The sequence below is a fragment of the Typopeltis vanoorti genome, chromosome 20, assembly GCF_054136105.1.
Source record: "Typopeltis vanoorti isolate ZY-2024b chromosome 20, IOZ_Tvanoo_1.0, whole genome shotgun sequence".
Taxonomy (NCBI): Eukaryota; Metazoa; Arthropoda; class Arachnida; order Uropygi; family Thelyphonidae; genus Typopeltis; species Typopeltis vanoorti.
Window position 1 is genome coordinate 32,812,725 of NC_143568.1, and position 19,875 is coordinate 32,832,599.

At 36.0% G+C, this 19,875-nt stretch overlaps 1 protein-coding gene across 2 annotated transcripts in view; it reads right to left on the minus strand.

Moving 5' to 3' along the window:
- LOC150095350 (serine/threonine-protein kinase dyf-5) overlaps window positions 1–19,875 on the minus strand; it is a 337,365-nt gene that overhangs the window by 110,794 nt on the left and 206,696 nt on the right. For both annotated transcript variants that reach the window (XM_090410825.1, XM_090410826.1), the window contains exon 8: window positions 1,337–1,474. In XM_090410825.1, coding sequence (XP_090266951.1) covers window positions 1,337–1,474 — 138 coding nt within the window. The remainder of the gene's footprint in view (window positions 1–1,336; window positions 1,475–19,875) is intronic.

Sequence of the window (19,875 nt, forward strand, 5' to 3'; positions counted from 1 at the left end):
CAGTTATCTTGCTTTGATCCATAAGACTCTCTAATGGATCAAAGCAAGGATAATACATATATAGTATGATCAAAACATATGATGAATGTAGCCACGTTGCTTTATCTATTTAAGGGAGAGCAAAGCTGAGAGGAATCGTGATCTCACATTCATCTGTAAGTCATGTGATGAGTTTCAAGTTGATCAGTTTGCTCACTTAGCTGTAAGTACAATTTTTGTGCACCTGTGATTTGCATCATTGCCATGAAAATGGAAACAAGGATTGTGAACGAATAAACATAAAATTTTGTTTTAACCTAAGTAAGAGTGCATCAGAAACTCATGAAATGTTATCAGCAGTTTAAGGAGATGGTGCTGTCACGCACAACTGTTTACAAATAGTTTGAACGATTTCATAGCAGTTCCGACTCGAATGATGAAGAAAGACCAGGATACCCATTGACCTCGTGCATAGATGAAAACATTACAAAAGTGGATGAAATGGTTCCCTCAAACAGAAGACTGACCATTCAAGAAATTGCTGATGATATTCCCATCTCATTTGGCTCAGTCTAACACATTTTGACAAAATGTTTTAAATGTGAAATGAGTGAGCACAAAATTCAAATTCATTCCACATTATGATGGCTGATCAAAAGGAGCAGTGTTTGGCTTCAGATCTGAATTATTTCCAAAACATCATAACAGAAGATAAAGCTTGGATATATGATTATGATTTTGAGACCGAGAACCAAGAGTTTGCAATGGAAAACACCCAACTCATCTTGGCCAAAGAAAGTGCACCAATCAAAATCCAATGTCAAGATCCTGTTGATTGTCTATTTTGATCTAGAGGGGATTGTGCAGGCAGAGTTTGAACTACCTAGAAGTACTACAATCACCACTGAATATTATAAAGGAGTACCGGAACATCGTAAAGAACTGTAGAAGTGGGTGAATGGTTTTATGTTGCATCATAAAAATGTCCTGCACCACACATCTCTTCTTATTCAACAATTTCTGTCAGACAAAAAAATTATTGTTGGCCTGCATCCACTGTATTCACCAAATTAGAATCCTGTGACTTCTGGCTCTTTCAAAAGTTGAAATTGACAATGAAGGAAAAGCAGTGAAATGGCCATGACAATGCACCTAAAAGAACTAAAGAAAGATGACTTCCAAAACTGTTTCAAAAAGTGTCTTGAACATCAGGACAAGTGTTTGGCAAACCTACATTGAAGGAGAATAATTATATTTGTATTTAGGTTAATAAACTTTCTTGAATTCTAATGATCACACCTCATAGTAATCCAAAATAACACTAAAATTTATATAGAATCAGAATAATGTTACATACCCTAGGAAATGTGCCATCTTTATTTCCCCTCAGTGCATTTTCATGAAGAATTTGTCTCTGCTGAGTTGCAGCAGAAGAAACTTGGGTGCCTTGGACTCCTAGTTTCTGGCCAACTTGGAAGTATGTTAAGCGCAAAGACTGTAATCAATCATATTATAAACATATTAATTAATAAACAATAAACAAAAAATAGAGAAAAAATGAATTAGAAATTAACTGATTAATTAAACTGAAGTGGAGATAAGGAGATAAAAATTAACTGATTAATGCCAGCCTGGTTGGCCGAGTGGTTAGGTATCCGCTCTCCAGCCAAAAGGCTGCAGATTCAAATCCTGTCTTAGGCATGGATGTTTGTGATTGTCTGTGAAAGTGGTGATGGTGGTGGTTGGCAGTAGATGGCATTGGTGTAGTTAGCAGAGACAGAGTTGTAGAGTAGATACCCTCCCTTGACGAGTCCTTGGACTCCCTGGAAATTTGAATAATATTAACTGAAAAGACTTTTATACTGAAGAAATGGGAATGCATTTGGTGGATAATGAGAAAACAACATTCATAAGCTAATCACAATGGTATTGCCCATGAAACCATATAAAGTGAATGGTAACTAGAGAGTCTGGTACAGTAAATAATAGTAGATTTAAGAATGGAGGTATCAAGAATATGTTTTTCAGAATGTTCCACTTAGAAATTAGATACTGCATGGAGGGGAGAGAAAACTATGTATCCTATGTCAGTGTGTATGTGTTCCTCTTGCATTTTAAATAATCTTAAGGCGTCAGAATGGGAGATATTGGTGAAACAAAGAAGTGAATATAGTTCATCAAGGTATCAGTACTGCTTAAACTAAATTTTGGGTTACAGATCTGAAGTATAGAGAATTTTTTATATATGATGAAGCCAGTAAGGGGAAGGGGGGATTAAAGATTTAGCTAATTGTTTGGCTAATTTAAGGAAGATCAGTGATATTTATTATGGGTCAGAGATGATTACTGGGTTTATGAATTTTAAAAGACAAAGCTGCCCACCAGTGCCTACACTCCTCCTCCTCCCTTAGGATCTTTTTTTTAACTTACTCTTGTCATTTGTATGTAAGCTACAATTTTTATGTTATATTCCCAGTGATGTTTCTGTGACAGAGATGCAATATTGGAATCATTACATTTTCATTTAATTCATTACTTATGTTGGTTTTATTCCATAAAACTATATGAGCTACAGCCAGCATAAACCTAAGTATGTATACCAATGAGAGAAGGGGCACTGATTAATTTAATTGCTGTCCTCTGTCAAGAATGTTTCCAAAGACCTTAAAGAGACCATTCCAAATGTGAATGACAGTAATCGATGCTTTTACAGATATGTCATTTTTTATTTTAAATTATTTTCTTTCTTTTTTTTTTTAAATATCAGACAAACCTATCTAAGGTTGCAAAATCTAGCACATCAGTGAGGTGTGTAAGGAGATAAAGCTTAACAGTTGTTCAGAGGTAAACGAATGCCTGATGCAATTTCTTCAATGATTAGAAAATTACACCTGTGAGTTGTTTATGCCAAGAAAGATTGGAGGTTAGACTTACCAGAAGAAGAAAAAACTTCCCTGTATTTAAAAATGTTAGTATTTTTAAAGTAAGATTCAACAAGCTCTTTTTTTTTATGAGAAATATGACAGAACTGATTTTTCTGACATCAATATGATTTGTCAAATGAAAAACAATAGTTTAATGTACTATCATCATCAAACCTGTGAAATGGATTTGCAGCTAACTGGAAAAAAATATTGATAGAATGGAACCTTGTTTTGCAAAGGCTGAAGATAAGGATTAATTACTTCCAATGACAAAGCTGGCACTGCAGAAGACAAATCATAAAACTTACTTAATTGGCTTTGTACTATACTTGATCAAACACCCAAAAGAAATATATCAAGAAAGCAATCGGCTGAGTTTCTTCAAACTTTGCAATGGTCCACAGATACAAGCAAGAAGATTTACTATTCATTAGTATTTTGTAGTGCTGAGAGATTTCCAGATGGCATAGGACTTTAGAAAGCATGAAAGTAAGATAACAAGAGAGTAATTTATTAGTAAAGCTTTATTGTTGTTGTTCTTAGAAACAGAATTGGAGAGTATAAAATAGTGACCAAAAGAGGAGTTATCCTGGAGTGTGGACTTTCAGAAACAATCAGAAAAATACAAATCGGACCAGAAGTAGTTTTGGGTATCCAGACCAGATACGATTCTTCTATTCTCTTTCTGGCAAAAAAATTCAAAACAGGTATTGTGTGTCTCATATGATAGGAAAACATTTACCAAGATCATGGAAGAACCTGAAGAAAAATAAGAAACCAGAGGACTGGTTTTCCATGGGTTATGATGGAGAGCCATTCAACTGCAAAAGAGATAGAATCAAGATTGTACAAAAGTTAATGTTGACTGCTCTAGAGCAAAAATCACAAAGCATGATTGCAATTTGGATCTAATGCACATTTCCTAAGTTGGGCCTTTTCAAATCAATTTTTGATATAAATGAATTAATATAGGCAATTAATATCTTTAATATAGGCAAAAAGGAAAATGGAGATTCAGATGAAATCCAGCTGCAACATACTTGAGGTCATCTTTTCAACAAACTTGGATCAGAAGAATGGAAATAATAATAATTCAACCGAGGAAATGAGGTGCAGATATCACCAAGTTCAACTCATTGGCTTTCTTATAATACCAGACAACACTCAGTCGAGATTGGCTGTGTGATCATCACTAGATGGAGAAAGAAATCAACGACAGATTACAGTTTAAATTGTCTAGAGCAACTAACATCTGCAGAATACTTATCCTTTTTGTCCTCTATCTTACCAGTGAAGGATCACTGGTAAGATAGAGGACAAAAGTGTTTAGAGAGTAATCATGATTTTTTGGTATTCTTGTGTGTGTGTGTGAACAATTTATATAAGATCATCGATAATAGAAAATTATTGCACACCTTTGCCTGCTCAACCAATGTATTTGGTGAAGGAAAGCCATTACGAACATTAAAATCTCCAAGAAAGATAAATTTATCTTCCTCAGAAATTACAAGATAAAGAAGGAAATTAAAAACTTCAAAATGACTAAGCACATTAGGAGAGCCACAGAGAAAATAAACGAACTTGATAGAGTGAGGCTAAGAGATATTTAGTTTAAGAAGAGTAAAAAGAAATTCCAGGTTGAATATACTCTGAAATAAAGTATCATAGTGAATATATGCATAAATGCTACCTTCAAGACAAAATGATAATTAAAGAGAGTGTGATTTAAATAAAAAAAAAACGTGAAGAATATGGAATGAAAAGCTAATATTTAAGTTTCTTGTAATAAAAGAAGGTATACTTTAGAGACCAGAGAACAGAAATAGGTAACAATGAGGCTGAAACTAGACCATGCATATTTTTCAGGCAAATCACAAAGGTTTTTTTTTTTTTTGGAATTATGCATTTTTTTACATGTGGAAACTCTATTTGCTTAACTTTTTTAGCTGCTTGTTAAAAGTTAGCTGAAACAGGGACAAACAATATGTGGTAATGAACTTCTTGCTAAGCAGTTTAGAATGTCCAAAGTTCTTTACAATTCAAGGCCTTGGCAGTGCCTCTCCTCCCATCCCCACACATCATTACTTGGACTCTTTCTCTCCGGGTGCATCTCACAGTCAGCAGCAGCAAGTTTATGTGCCAGCTAACTGGGAAGCTTCCTATAGCATTAGCATTAGAAATGTCTTTCTAATGCTAATACATCAATGAAAGACCCCTTTCTAAGAAAGGATCTTTCATTGATGTTTGTTATAACTTGGAAAAAGCCTCAACAAAAAGAGGAAAAAGTAAACTGGAATTTGCTCTGGAATCCAAGCATGTTTTTTGGTCCCTTCAAATCTCCAATAAAAAAAATGAAGTCCATCTGGTGACTGGTACCACTAGACATCAACTAGATGGTGGACAGATAAATTTCATAAGAATTTGTGTAAACATGCAAGCAATAGTTTTAGTTACCGAAGTTTTAGTAACCAAAGTTCAGCATTTAGCCAGAATGTCGCTGTCCTGAACATCGGTTTCACCAACGTTTTAGACTTTCGTGGCTTAGCTAGGCACCTCAAGCCATATATTATGACTTAGCAATCTTAAGAAAATATCTACATCCCCTACAATTTGTTAAAATTTGGAAGAAACTTGTTGAGATTTCTGGGTATAAAGAGTCCAACAAAATCCTTAGTTATTTATGTGAAATAGCAAGTCATTCTATCAAGTAGTTTGTTGTATACAGCTGTCTGAAGCAAAACTGTTGTCTGTATCCCTTGAAATGGATAAAATTGAGTATTGTGCATTATAAAATTCTTTGTAAAAGAAGGTTTAACGCCAAAAGAAATTCATTCAAAGTTTATAAAAGTTTATGGGCAGTCTTCTCCTTCATTTTCAACAATTAAGAAATGGGCTGCCGAGTTTAAACATGGCCGTACCAGCTTGAATATGATCCACGTGAAGGACATCCAAAAAGTGTAACAACACCAGAAATCATTGATCAAGTGCACGATATGGTATTGGATGAATAACAAGTCAAAGTGCATGAAATTGCTGAAGACTATAGGCATTTCAAAAGAATGTGTAGGATATATTTTGAATGAACAATTGCATATGAAAAAGCTTTGCGCAAGATGGGTGCTGCAATTGCTCCCAGCAGATCAAAAATGCACTCACATCAAAATCTCTGAACAGTGCTTAGAGCATTTTAACAAGAATAAAACTGATTTTGTGCATCGATTAATTACTATGGATGAGACTTGGATTCACCATTACACACCAGAATCCAAACAGCAGTCAAAACAGTGGACAGAACCAATTGTTCAGCACCAAAGGAGACAAAGTCAGTTCCATCAGCAGGAAAGGTCATGGCATCGGTGTTTTGGGATGCTAAAGGCATTTTATTTATTAATTATCTTGAAAAGGGTAAAACAATAACCAGGGAATATTATTCCGATCTTTTAACCAGACTAGATGAAAAAATTCGTGAGAAAAGACCCAGTTTGCAGAAGAAAAAAACATCTTTCACCAGGACAATGCACCTGCCCACAAAAGTGTTTCAGCAATGGAAAAATTATGGGATATGCACTATGATTTGTTGGAACATCCACCCTATTCCTCAGATTTGGCTCCCTCTGACTTCTATCTCTTCCCAAAACTAAAACTCTTCCTTGCTGGTCAGTGTTTTTCTTCAAATCAAGAGGTGATCGCAGCTGTACAGGGGTATTTTGAAAATCTTACTGAGAACCACTACAGGGATAGGATAATGGTGCTGGAGCATCTCTGGAATAAATGTATTTGTCTTAAGGGAGATTATGTTGAAAAATAGAAATAATTTTGGAATTATAAATTTGTTTTTTCATTGTTGGGCCAAGAACTTTTCAGACCACCTTCGTAGGAAGCTCTGTGAATCTGTATATATTGTTGTGTCAGAAAAAGTGCTGATTCACTATTGGTGAGTCATCCTGCTTTCGACCCAACATATGGTAATGATTAGGTCTAAAGATAAGGACATACTTATGCCTCCAGAAGAAGATCTAAAAATATAGTGTACATATGCTCACTCAAGTTGTAGATATTAAGTGATTTTGAGAAGTCTAAAACTAAAGTTGATAATGTCTGTGTATAAATTTACAAGGGAAAATTATGTATCAGTATTGAAATGTTATTATTAGATGTATATAAGATGATATATGTATTAGAACCATGTCAGAACAGTTCGGAGTTGCAGTGACCAATCGGCCACCGCTATGAGCCTGACATAGCCATCGAGAGAGGGCGCTCATATTGTGCTATATAAGGTCCGGCGCGAGATTCAAATCCCTCTCTTGTTTTCTGTTCCTGCATTCCTGATCCAAATCCTGGATAACTGTGGAAGCTTACCGCTGGTACCCAGCATCAATCTCCCGGGTGCTGTAAGTGCCGTGTCGAATATAGTCAACGAAGGAATGAGGTCGGAATTCCAGTAAAGAGCCGTTGGTTTGTTATGCCATCGTACAGTCAGCAAAAGGGGAACCTTTCGAAGATAATAGAAGTAAGTCGCAGATGCCATGAGAATACGTGGTGAGAAAACACGGAAATGTAATCGCAAGGCAGCACGGCAACTCAGTGAAAAGACAAGGAGGGTAACGTACAAGTTTTCAATACTCAATTTAGAATAGTAACTAAAGGAGGAATAGGAACCAAGGAATTAAGGAGCTCCACACAATTAACTTTCATATAATGCCTAAAAGACTGTTTTGGACTGATCTGTCTATGTCAAATAAGCTAATGTCACTCTAAGCTTATGCTGAGAAAGGAACCAAACCTTCGAACTGTTTATTTGGAAGAAACATTTATGATATCATGTTAGAAATTAGCTTGAATATTAACTAAGTTGGGGGAGGGAGGATAAAGCCTGAGCATAAATAAGAATATTATCCTGTGTTAAACTACAAGACGGAATATGTCTGATATGCTCTATGCAAGGATTGTATATAACTATATGCATGTGTTGTTTTTGTATGTGGGAACTGAGTAACTCTGTCTAGATTAACCGAGTCTGAACATAGTAACACAAAAATGAGTGTGGGACTATTAGATTAAGTTTAGGAGTAGCAATTTTGGATATCTTAAACAAAAAAAAAAAAAAGGGGGGGGGGGAGTTCAGACTTTATAGTATTGAAATTATTATTTAGAGTGTATATATGTAAGTGTTTAAAATAAATGTATTTCTATAACTCAAGGTTCATGAGTCTGTTGCTTTCTGAGATTTGGATTACCACTTATTAAACTTTCAGACCTGCATAAGGAAAGGGGGAATCCATTGCCATACAGAAAAGGGGGGGGAGACCACGACTGCAAATCACGTGTTCCCTTTAATATCTTAGAGTTGTCTAATTGTGTATCAGAATTCAATTGCCGGCTGGTGCAGTCGTTTTAAACAATCATAAATTTGTCGGCAAATGAATAACTGACATCTTCAAATGATAAATAAGATATATATATATAAAGTAAAATATGACGAACCAACAAGGTAATAATGCACCTTTGGTAGCATTGCAATCTTATGTAGTTAAGGCAAGCTCTATGGCATACAGCTCAGTAGTGAAGCTATTACATTCTAGTGGGATCTAAGCAGATATTATGCTGTCTGGGAAGACCTACTAAAGACTAATTTTGAACCATTTGTGTAGACAGGCACAAAATCAGAGTATTCTATTCCACAGGCTTAAAAGAGATGCCGGTAGAAAACAGGAGGGGGTAGAATATTTGGTTAGCCTGAAGAAAGAATAGTTGTATGGTGGTATACACGAATGCCATAGCAGTAGTGTATTTTGTTTGCAAACCAAAGAGTCATGTGGTCATCTGGTGAGTGTTGTACAGATTCTCCTGCAGTGGACAATATATAGTTGGTCATGTGGGATGGTCTGGCAGGGATTTTATTTTGATTGCATATAGCAGAGACAACTGCATATCAAAGTGACAAGGGTGGTCATTTGCCTCAATGTAGAGACTAGAGAGAAATGCTCCAGTTGGAATTCTTATAGCTTGATGGTGGATAGAGTCTAACTCACAAGTACTCTCTCTCTCTCTGACAGAGGCACTGACCTAGGACCCATATTCAAGTTGTGATCTAATCAGTGCACAATACCATCAGAGCAAAGAATATCTGTCAGCACTCCAAAGGAGGAACGGTTTACTCTACGACAATCTTTTCGCAACTGCATACATGAGGGAGAAAACTCTGTCAAATATGAGCCCCAAGAACTTGGCTCTGGTGTAACTGGGATTAGTGATTGTCATAGTCTGAGTTCTGGATTGTGATGAAAACCATCTGCAGCAAAAATGCACACAAACTCTCTTCTGATAATCTCAACCCAATCACATCCATTTTGAAAGATATTCAATAGCTTGCTGGCTGTCTTTCTACGATCCACATATTAAATGTGAATGACAGAAGATAAGATGGTAAAATCATCCATATAGTAAGCATTACTTACAATTAGGGAAAGTTGTTCACATTGAGTTAACCATTATTGCAAAAAGCATGACACTTCAAATTGAACCTTGTGGGAGTCCCTCCTCTTGGGCATACAGCTGGGAGAGTGGTTCCCACTAGGAATTGGAAGATTTGGTTGGATCAAGTTTTGATACAAAGGAGATTCCCCTCTGAGAACAACATTATGTAGATCTTCAATATTCCAAATCTGCAAAGTAGTGTTGAATACTTTTTCCATGTCAAAGAAAATCAATACCAAGTGTTGGTGTTTTTGGAAGATATCTATAATGAATGCTTCCAGTCAGACTACATGATCATTTAATGAATGATATTTGTGGAGGCCAAGTTGTGTTCTGAAAAGAAGGTTGTTTCTCTCAACAAAGAATAAAAGATAAGAGTTAATCATTTTCCCCCCCCACACACAATCTTGTACTAGAAGTTGGTCAGAGCAAATTGGTCAATAGTTTATTGGGGATTTTTCAATTTTTTCCTAGCTTAGGAAAGGCAATAATGATCACCTTTTGCAAGGTATCTAGAAACACATTCTCATAGAAAGTTCTATTGAATAGGTACAGGAGTTGATCCATGGCAGATGGTGACAGATATTTGATCACCTCATAATTAATAGCATCTGGTCCAATTAATAGCATTTCGGTGACACTGAGGCAAAGCAGCTTTCATTTCCTGTTTTGTGAACAGCCTGTTATAGTTCTTCAAATGCTGCTTGAAGAGAACAGAATTAGTTTTCTGCTTTACAATTTTGGACAAGGAACTCCAGAAGATGTTACTGATGTTTTGGTGAAATCTTCCTGTTGGCAATTGTGCATCCATTATATTCAGGAAAGGAAATTCATTTTCCATTTCCCTTCATTTTCCAGATTTTATCCTGCACTTCTTTGCTGTTGGTGCTCTTGTTATGAAAGATGTGTATTGGATCCAGAATTCCTTTTGGCTCTGACAATGGATGTGACTTGCTCAGGCAGGTTGAAAGCAATGAGGTTTATTGTGGGATATCTGCAAAAGGCGCTCTATGCTTTCTTCTGAGCTTCCTTGGCTGCTGTGCAGTCAGTGTTCCACCACAGTTTAGTGGAAATCAACTAGATGTTTTAAGAATTGCAGTTAGGGTAACTTGTGTATACTCTGTCACAAGATTTGCTGCATTACTGATAGGAGATGAACTGAATGTCACAGAATCGAATTCTGATATGGAAGAGGTGGGCCATTCAACTTGCCTGGTTTTCCATTGTAATATCCATGATGTAGTACATGGTTGCACATGCAAAAAATTGTACATCATGGGGAAATGACCACTCCCAAATAAATTGTCATCAGTTTCCCACTTAAACAGTGGGAGGAAGGATGAGCACACAGTTAAATCAATGGCAGTGAATGTTTGGGTAGGCATATGGAAGAAAGCATTTTATCCTGTGTTCAAGAGAAACAGAGAAGAGAAAGAGATTATTGTTGTCAAGCAGAGGCTTAACAGTTCTTTCTCTGGCGGTGGTGGTGGTTCAGGCACTATCCTACAGAGTGTAGTGTCCATTTAAATTTTCCATTAAAAGTAAAGGGGATAGTAATAAAGGTCATCCTGAAAGATATCTGAAGAAGGAAGGAAGTAGATGCAGTATACTGTTATAAGAGATCTGATTGAGAATCAGATGGCAACTGCTTCTATGTTTGCATTAGGGGTTTCCCACAAGGATGGCAACTCCTCCATAGGCAGGTTCATTTTCTATCCTGTCATTACAAATGATGGGGTTATATTTTGTAATACTGGATCATCAATGCACTACCTGCAGGTATGTTTCCTGCAGATAAAGGCATATCAGTTAAATACTTCTGCAAGAGAGCTTTAATTCCATTGATATTTTCATGGATTCCACGATTTCATTTCATTTATTTTTTCTGGTGTCATTTGGCTTCAGATGTTGCAAGGATTTGTTTTCATTTGCGCTGGAATTTTTTCTTTTTGAAGAATTGCGGATGGTAAGTATCCAACATTATCCATGATATTGGAATCCCTCTAATGCATTAAATATATTAGTTGTTTTATCTTCTTGCAGGGGGGGAGCAGAGATATCATCTTATCTACTAATGGATCAGGAGGCTATCCTTGATTCTCTAGATTACATATTGAATTTTTTTTAATTAATGAACTTTCATTTAAGGAAACCGTTTTTAGCATGTCCTCAGGATTAAGCCCATACATCTTATGTCTCTGATACACTCAAAAGCGATACTAAATTTATGATACATTACCTCTTTGCCTTATGGTATGAGATGCACTTCTCAGTTTTATTTTATATCTCCTTTTCATCATTCCACTTTTGTCATGCTTGGAAATATGCTGGATTGGTATATCATCCTAGTGAAGTTACTGCTTTAACATATGTGACAGACACTGATGTGGGAACAGAGGTGGATGAATTGGAAGTTCTTAGGATATTGCAGAATATCATTGTAAATACAGCAGTGGGATTAGATGGGATATCCACTAGGGTTTTGTGAGAATGTGCAAGAAAAATGGCAATGCCTCTGACTAGGCTCTTTAATTTAAGTCAGCTCTGGTAGAGTTCCAAGGGAGTGGAAGGAAAGCAAAATAATTCCTTTGCATAAGGGAGATTCTGAGACTGCAGTAGCAAATAATAGACCAATCAGCATCTCAGGCATGATGGTAAGTACTAAAAAAATTGGTCAAAAAGAGGATTCAAGAATGGGTAGATAAAAATATGATACTGTATGAGCATCAACATGGCTGTGTGAAGGATCAGTCATGCCTTAATATTAGTAATTTACTAACTTCTACACGATGATTTTGCTGGATTTTGCAAAAGCATTTGACAGAATATCACATGGAACTCTGCTACACAAATTAGAACAAATGAAGATGACTATGACACTGGTTAAGTGGACAAGAGGGTGGCTGCTGAACAGATATCAAAAAGTTGTATATGGAGAGTCAGAATCAAGACAAAAACAGGTGACTGGTGGTGTGCTGCAAGGTTCAGTGCTGGGCCATTGCTGTTTAATTTGTACATAAATGGTATAGGAAATAACGTGAAAGGAAATATTCAGTTGTTTGCTGATGATGCAAAATTAATAGAGTAATAGTTAATCAAGGTAACGTGGAGAGCATGCAGAACGATTTAAATAGGCTGTCAGTATGGGCAAAAGATAATGGTTGTCAAGTTTAATGTAGAGAAATGTAAAGTTATGCATTTTGGGAAAAATAGATTACAAGCCGTGTATCATATTGATGGCACTGTAGTCTAGGAAACAGATGAAGCTAGAGATTTAAGGGTGTGGTAGACAGAGAGTTAAAGTTTAAAGGACATATTGCTAAGGTAGCCCATACAATTACTTGGCTACTGAAGAGCACATTAACAAGTGGAAATAAACAAGTTGTTATTCCTCTTTATATATAAGCCCACATCTGGATTACTGTGCTCAAGTCTGGTCCCCTGGGTTTCTTGGGGACGAGGAAGCAGTGGAGAGGGTTCAAAGGCAAGTGACCGAGATTGTGAATGGCTTGCAGAATGTTGAAAAAGAGGGGATACAATAGAAACATTTAAGTTGCTTAAATGGTTTTATAGAATTGATGCATAGAAATGTTTCAGAACTTGACCAGAGGGACCAGAACAAGGAGTCATCCCTGGATGGTGAATAAAGATGTGATTAGTAAGGGTAGGAGGACTAGAGTTTTTGCTTGGAGAGTTGTAAATGAGTACAATGGGTTGCCAGTCACTTGTGAATGCTTCGTTCAAAGAGTGGTATGACAGATTGTGGTCTCCCGTGATGAGTCTTCAGACTCCATGGAGGTGCCCGTATCATAATGATGATGCTCTCCCTCACAATTAGGACATTTCGGTGTTTTGCTCTTACAGTCAGTCTTTGTTCTCCTGATCTTCACTGCCTCATCAGGCACAGGTGGCAGAGCCATGACAGGCAGTTAGAGAATGATGACACTTCTGACATTTAAAGCAATGCAACAGTTTCAAGATGTAGAGCCTAGTTAGGCTCTACATCTTGAAACTGTTGACATATCATGCTTACATAGATGATGGTCTCCACAATGGGAATATGCTTTGCCCATCTGGATGCAAATATCACAAACCAGTTTAGAAAAGCTCATAAAAATTTAGAAAAATGCAGCTAGAATCATATGTGGACTAAGAAATACAACTCCTGGAAAATGGCAGAATTCGAATCCAAACTTGTTCCTTTAAAAATTAGGTGGCAAAAAATCTTACTAAATTTGTAGAAAAAAGAGCCAACCTTGCACATCATAGAACAAGTGAACTTTTTAAAAAGTGGCAACCAGCAAACAGAATAAAGAAAAAATCAACAATGCATGTAATCATGGAAAATAAAATTCCCTTGGATTGTCCAAATAAATAGCCAACTAACCAGCATTTCCTCCAAATCAAGACAGAAAAATATAGTTATTAATTTTGAAATAGGAAAAGATGAGAAAAAAAAAAGCCTAAAAAACCCTGAAATCTTGAGATCATTAGCTCTTTCAAAAATAATGAAATATGGACCTGACTCAATAAAGATCTATACAGATGGCTCCAAAAATCCAAATGGCAATTCTGGGAGTGGAGTACTCATCTATGGCTCTCAAAATATAGAACTAAAAACAATCAACAGTATAGGATGCAAGTCATACCAGAATTAAAAGCTATTAACACAGCACTGCAATGTTTGGATAAACAAAACCCAAAGGAATTTATATTTTTCACAGATTCCTTAGCAGCCCTTCAAGCTATTAAAAACTGCTACACTAGCCATCAAGAAATACTTAGAGACATAGCAAAAAACATAAACTACATAAGGATTCTGAAATAATTTTCCAATTGATTCCATACCATATGGGATTAAAGGGAAATGAAACTGCAGCAGATGAAGTAGCAAAAATGGCTGTAACATCAAGTGATACCACAGATTTTGATCTTTTTAAAACTACTCAAAAAGAAAACATAAAAAGAATGATTCTCCATGACATAACTCACCACTGGTATTCAGCAGAAAAAACAAGAGTTACCATCAACTCCAAGTTTAATTGCTGTGCAACTACCATGATCTCTCACCTCAAGACCAGCCACACAGGCCCAATCAAGTTTAGCAATGGCATAAAAGCTTCCCCACCTGCAATATTGAGGAAGAATCACCACTGCATTTACTAACTTGTAAAAATATTTCTAAATGTGAACTTTATAACAACCCAGAAAAGGTGCTGTATAAAATACATGAATTTGACCTCTATGATCTAATGTAATAAAAAAAGGGATAAAAAAAAAATATATATATATATATATAGTGTGTGTGTGTGTGTGTGTGTTGGTGGTTTAGGTGTGCTAAAAGTAAGGATGATATTCCTGGTGAGAACCAGGTGACCATCCATATATATAGGTAAGGATTCTCTTTATGGTTATAACTCTTAGTCTTTCAACTCAGAGCAGATCTCTTTATCTATAATAGTTCCACTCTGATATTACTCCTCGAGAACCATTCAAAGTAGTGTGGAAGGTAACTATGATTGGTATTCCCATGATGAATATTGCACAAAGGAGTTGCTCTGATTGTGGATTTTTTTCCTTCCCTTGGTTTTGTTTTCAGTTGATGTTACAATGGTTTCTGGACAAGATTGGTGGTTGCTAAAGGCCACTGATAAACTTGAGGATGAAAAATTACTCATTCTCAAAGAAAGTTTGTTTCAGCACCAGAGTTCCCCACTCACCCACAATGGAGCCACATGAACTCTGGCAAGCAATGGCAGTACTTAGAAATGGAATGCCAAGGCTTCCCAGATGCCATACTGGCACCACAGCAAGCCTTGGTCCTGTCCCCAGCCCATGGAGAAGGAGACTTACTGCAACATCATTTTCCCTTGCAGGACAGTTCATTAGCTGCCATCCAGGACCAAAGATCCTGCCAAGCAAAGACCACCACAGGGAAAACATGGTAGCAAAGCACTGAATCCCAGTGATGGTGGTTTGGAAGATGGAGCAGTAAAAAAAGACTCAGGAGAAATAGACCAAAGAATATTGGAAAAAAAGCAAAGAAAAGGGGGAAGAATGAAAAGGGCCAGTTCCATCACTGGGAGAGCTCCTCCACCATGAATAGGTGCCTCACATGGAGATAACTGAGAGATCACTATATATATATATATATATATATACACACTATCTACCAATAATTGTCCAGACACTTTAGCAATTTACAATTGATACCAGCAGGCGAAACCTAATACTGGGTATTTCCATCAATGTGTGGCAGACAGGTGGAATTTGTCTCCATTCCTCCATCAAAGCAGCATGATGTAGTCCCCTTATATTTATTAGCATCCCACTACAATAGGCTTCAATTTTTGCAGTCAGATTTCCCAGAAGACTGTTAGATTATTTAAATTCTCCAAATGCAGGCGATTTTACATAACAAAACAAGTTGTTCAAACAAACTGAAGGAACAGCAATGGACAGTCCTATCTCACCAGCTTTAGCTGACTATTTTACAAAGAATCTAGAAAATCAACTCTTTCATACTATTTCTCCTCAACTTCTTATAGAGCAACATTTTGTTGTGATATCAATCGGAGTCAGAATTACTTAGTTCCTGGAAAAATAACCTCTTTGTACTCATGTATCCAGTTCACTATTAAATGTGAATCCAACAATCATCTATCCTTTTTGGATATCTTAATAATTCAAAATCCTACAAGTCATGCTGCATTTTCAGTTTATTGAAAACCAATTTTTGTGGCCTAGTTCCAATTGGAGTTAGAATTACTTCAGTTCCTGGAAAATAAACTCTTTGTACTCGTATATCAAATTCACTACTGAACGTGAATTCAACAATCATCTACCCTTTTTTGTACTGTTAGATCCTGAATGGAGAACTTTTGAAAGGAAAATATTCATTCAAGATTTAACATGTTAAATCTAACAACTTAAGGAGATACCCACACTCCAGCAGAAAATAAAGAAAATTGTTTGCTATATGTGAAAATATGTATTCCTTATATGTAAATTACTAAGATTTTGTTGCTGTCTAACCGGAAATCAAAATAGAGAATTTGTGTCAAAATATAGAATTTGTATAAGAAAATTATTAGTTTCATTAAGATATCTAGTATGCTGTAAATCACTAGACAAGTTGTAAGTAGTAGTCCAAAGGTCGCATGCGAGCCGTATACAAGTTGAGCGTAGGGCCAGAGGCAATGGCATACGTGGAAGGTAACATTAGCATGCTTTCTACGAAAACATCACTCCAAGAGCAAAAGAGAGTAAGGGATCAACTTGGAGGCATGAACAAAGAGGGTCGTGCAGAAAATACGCACCAGAAAAGAGGGCACACGAAGTGGGAATATAAGGCGATGTGTGCCATTTTACAGGACTTTTTTCTGGTTTTTCATGGATCCTTTGACTGGTGGTTCTAGAGAGACGTGCATCGGTGCAGTGTGTCGGACAGCGGGCCTTTTCCTGGAGATGCTTGAGAGATGCCACGCAGAGCTAATTGTGAGATATCGGCCTCTGCAGAATCGAGCCCTCGCTGAATGTCCCATTGGAAAGAACGGAGAAAGCTTCCTTAGACACGGTAACAGACACGTGCATGTCCGGCAGTAGTTCAAGGAAAGCGTAGCCCCAATGCCAGGCGCAGAGACAGCCTAATTGGAAGGTAACCAGACCCTACACGTGGAAGCAACCTGATATCCGGAAAAGAGTTTTTTTTATATGTTTATAAAAAGAAGAATTTTTATTATATGTTTCAATTGTGTTAAAGGAAAGAAAATCATGTGTAATAGAAGAATGTGGACAATTTACTAGAGAACTTTAGTGACAAATATTATTTGGAATAGCTAGTTTCCTTTAAACAAAATTGTCTGGGAACGATTACATATATGAGTGTAACTGAATTTGATAAGTGAAGCTGATATTGCAGAAAGCATTTAATGTCACCAGAATGTATAATGTGTAATTTGTGGAAAAAGGATTATAGTTTGAGTAGTAATGTATTTCATTTACCTTATCTAGTTTTGTTTAGCATTTTCCGGAACTAACTTAGCATGATTTGAATTAACTTAGTATGTACTGATTTTCTTAGCATGAATTATTTGTATGAATTTGAGATCATTGAATATATGATAAACATAGTTGTAAATGTCTTGAAATCCCAATCAATATGTTTTGTTACTTATGCCTGATTACGAGATCAAATTACCACTTATAAAAATTGAACCCAGGTGGGAGGGAATAGGAAGTGTTTAGAGATAGATTACAGGTCACGACTGCTAACTGAAATCTATATAACCGTAACAGAGTGTTTATTAATGTGTATATGCCTAAAGTTCTGGGAAAGTCTCCCTAAGTAAGAGTCCCTTCTATTATAGGATACTGGCTGGTGCAGCTTAAAATATAAATTTGCCAGTATCTGAAAAGGAGACAACCCTAGATAGAAATTTCTTCGGTCCATATGCAGAATAGATAATAGCGATTACAGAGATAATAAAGGTTAGAAAATAGGAGAAAGCAACGACATAATAGTACCTTAATAATTCTAAACCCTACAGGTCATGTTGCGTTTTCAGTTTATTGAAAACTAACCTTTACTGGCAGATTCACTTGTCCTTACACTATTATTCATTACAGAAGATAGGTCTGCTCTTCTAATTCCCTTTTGTTAGATTAACTGAATAAAATTAGAACCAATTTGATGTCTAATGGATACAATGACCTATCATTCAAAAAATTATTGATAATTATCATCCTTCAAGCAGACTACAAATCAAATATGAAAGGAATTTCAATACCCTGCCTGAACAAATAGAATGGATTCTTCACAAATTCAATCTATACACTTCCTTCAATATATTAGTTCAGATACTGTCCTCTTTCTTACAGCTAAAAAGAATCCACTATCACCTCTCTCCTTACCAATTATCTATCAAGTACCCTGCTCATGCCACCTTTGCTATTTTGAATAGACTGGCCTCTCTGCTTTGATTAGAATCCAAGAACATCAAGACTATATTTCATTTCTGGAATCTAGGAAGTTCAGCCTTGCTTCTGATGCTATTCACACTAGGCAATAAATTCTTTGGAACAGGACAAAGATTCATCATTTCAGCATGTTCAAATTGAATAGTCTTTCCTCGAAACATGTGAAATGCTATGAAATCATCCATACCTTAACCACTGTGATTGTATGCAAATTATCATTTTTATTTTTACTGTACTTTTTTTTCCCCTAATCTATGCAACTTTCAATCATTCCTTTGAACTCTAATAGTGCAATCCTATCGACTCAGCTGCAACTGAGACACAAGCTAGTAATCACATGCTTCATAACTCATTTTTATGATTCTGTTTTGAATGTAGTTACTGGTCTTTCTCTCTGATGATGTCCATCTTACACTGAACGAAATATATCATAGTTTTTGAATATGGATGTATAAAAGCTTAAAAACTGTTATGCAACAAATGTTAAACTTTTATACATCCACAATTGAGCAATTATGTTCAAATATTATCTACTAGAGTTGCCTTTCCACATTTCAGGTTTCGGGTGATCTTTCTTCCTCAAATATTAATATGTACTCCTGGTTGCATTTTTCTTAAACGTTTCCAACTCCTGTTCTATTATTTCTCATTCTGTTTAGTAATCTTTCAAAGTAATTACTCCAGTCGTCAAAAATATCCTTTATCTTCACTTCATTTATCATTTTAATCCTTTTGTGGTATTCTTTCGTTCATTTCTGTGCATTTTCAATAACTTCTAAAACATTCTGCCACTTCCTGATATTTACCTTCTATACTTTTCTCAAAATCTTCCCATGACTTTCATTTAGCTACTTTAGCACAATGCTTTGCTTTTTTTTCCCTTTTTTTTTTTTTTTAAATTTAAGTTTATCTGTCAGAACATATGCTGACAGATAAACTTACTTGTTAGGAACTTTTAACACATTTGCTTCTTTCCATGGAGTTCTGATTTTTCCATCCTTGCAGGCTGAGTCAATCAATGTTTTTTTTAGTATCTAACACTGAGCCTCTGAGGTTTCATTATTGATTTCAAACTACTTCATGTTTTCCCTGGTGATATCTGTATACATGTCATACCATTAATTTCAGTATAAATTTCACAAAGACTTTTGCTGACAAAATTTTTTTCGCATTTAAACCTCTACTAGTTTTGCATACATTGTAGTACACTTCATCAGGAAAGTGAAATAAAAAATGCAATGACCGAGTCAAACAACACAAGCAAATTAACAGAAACGGTAATACAGGATATTTGAAAAAAGACTAAAGAATGCATGCAATTCATATTGTATTATGATGGCTATCTATGTGATGAGAAGCGCATTTGAGAGCTCTGCATACATTAGGTTTTTGATGAAAGATGGCCATATCTATTGTCCAGTTTCTTGTTGTATTAATGTGCATTTTTTAACATTTCCAATGACTTGTTGGATGCTATGACAAAGGAACTGCAGTCAATGCATGCTATTTTATG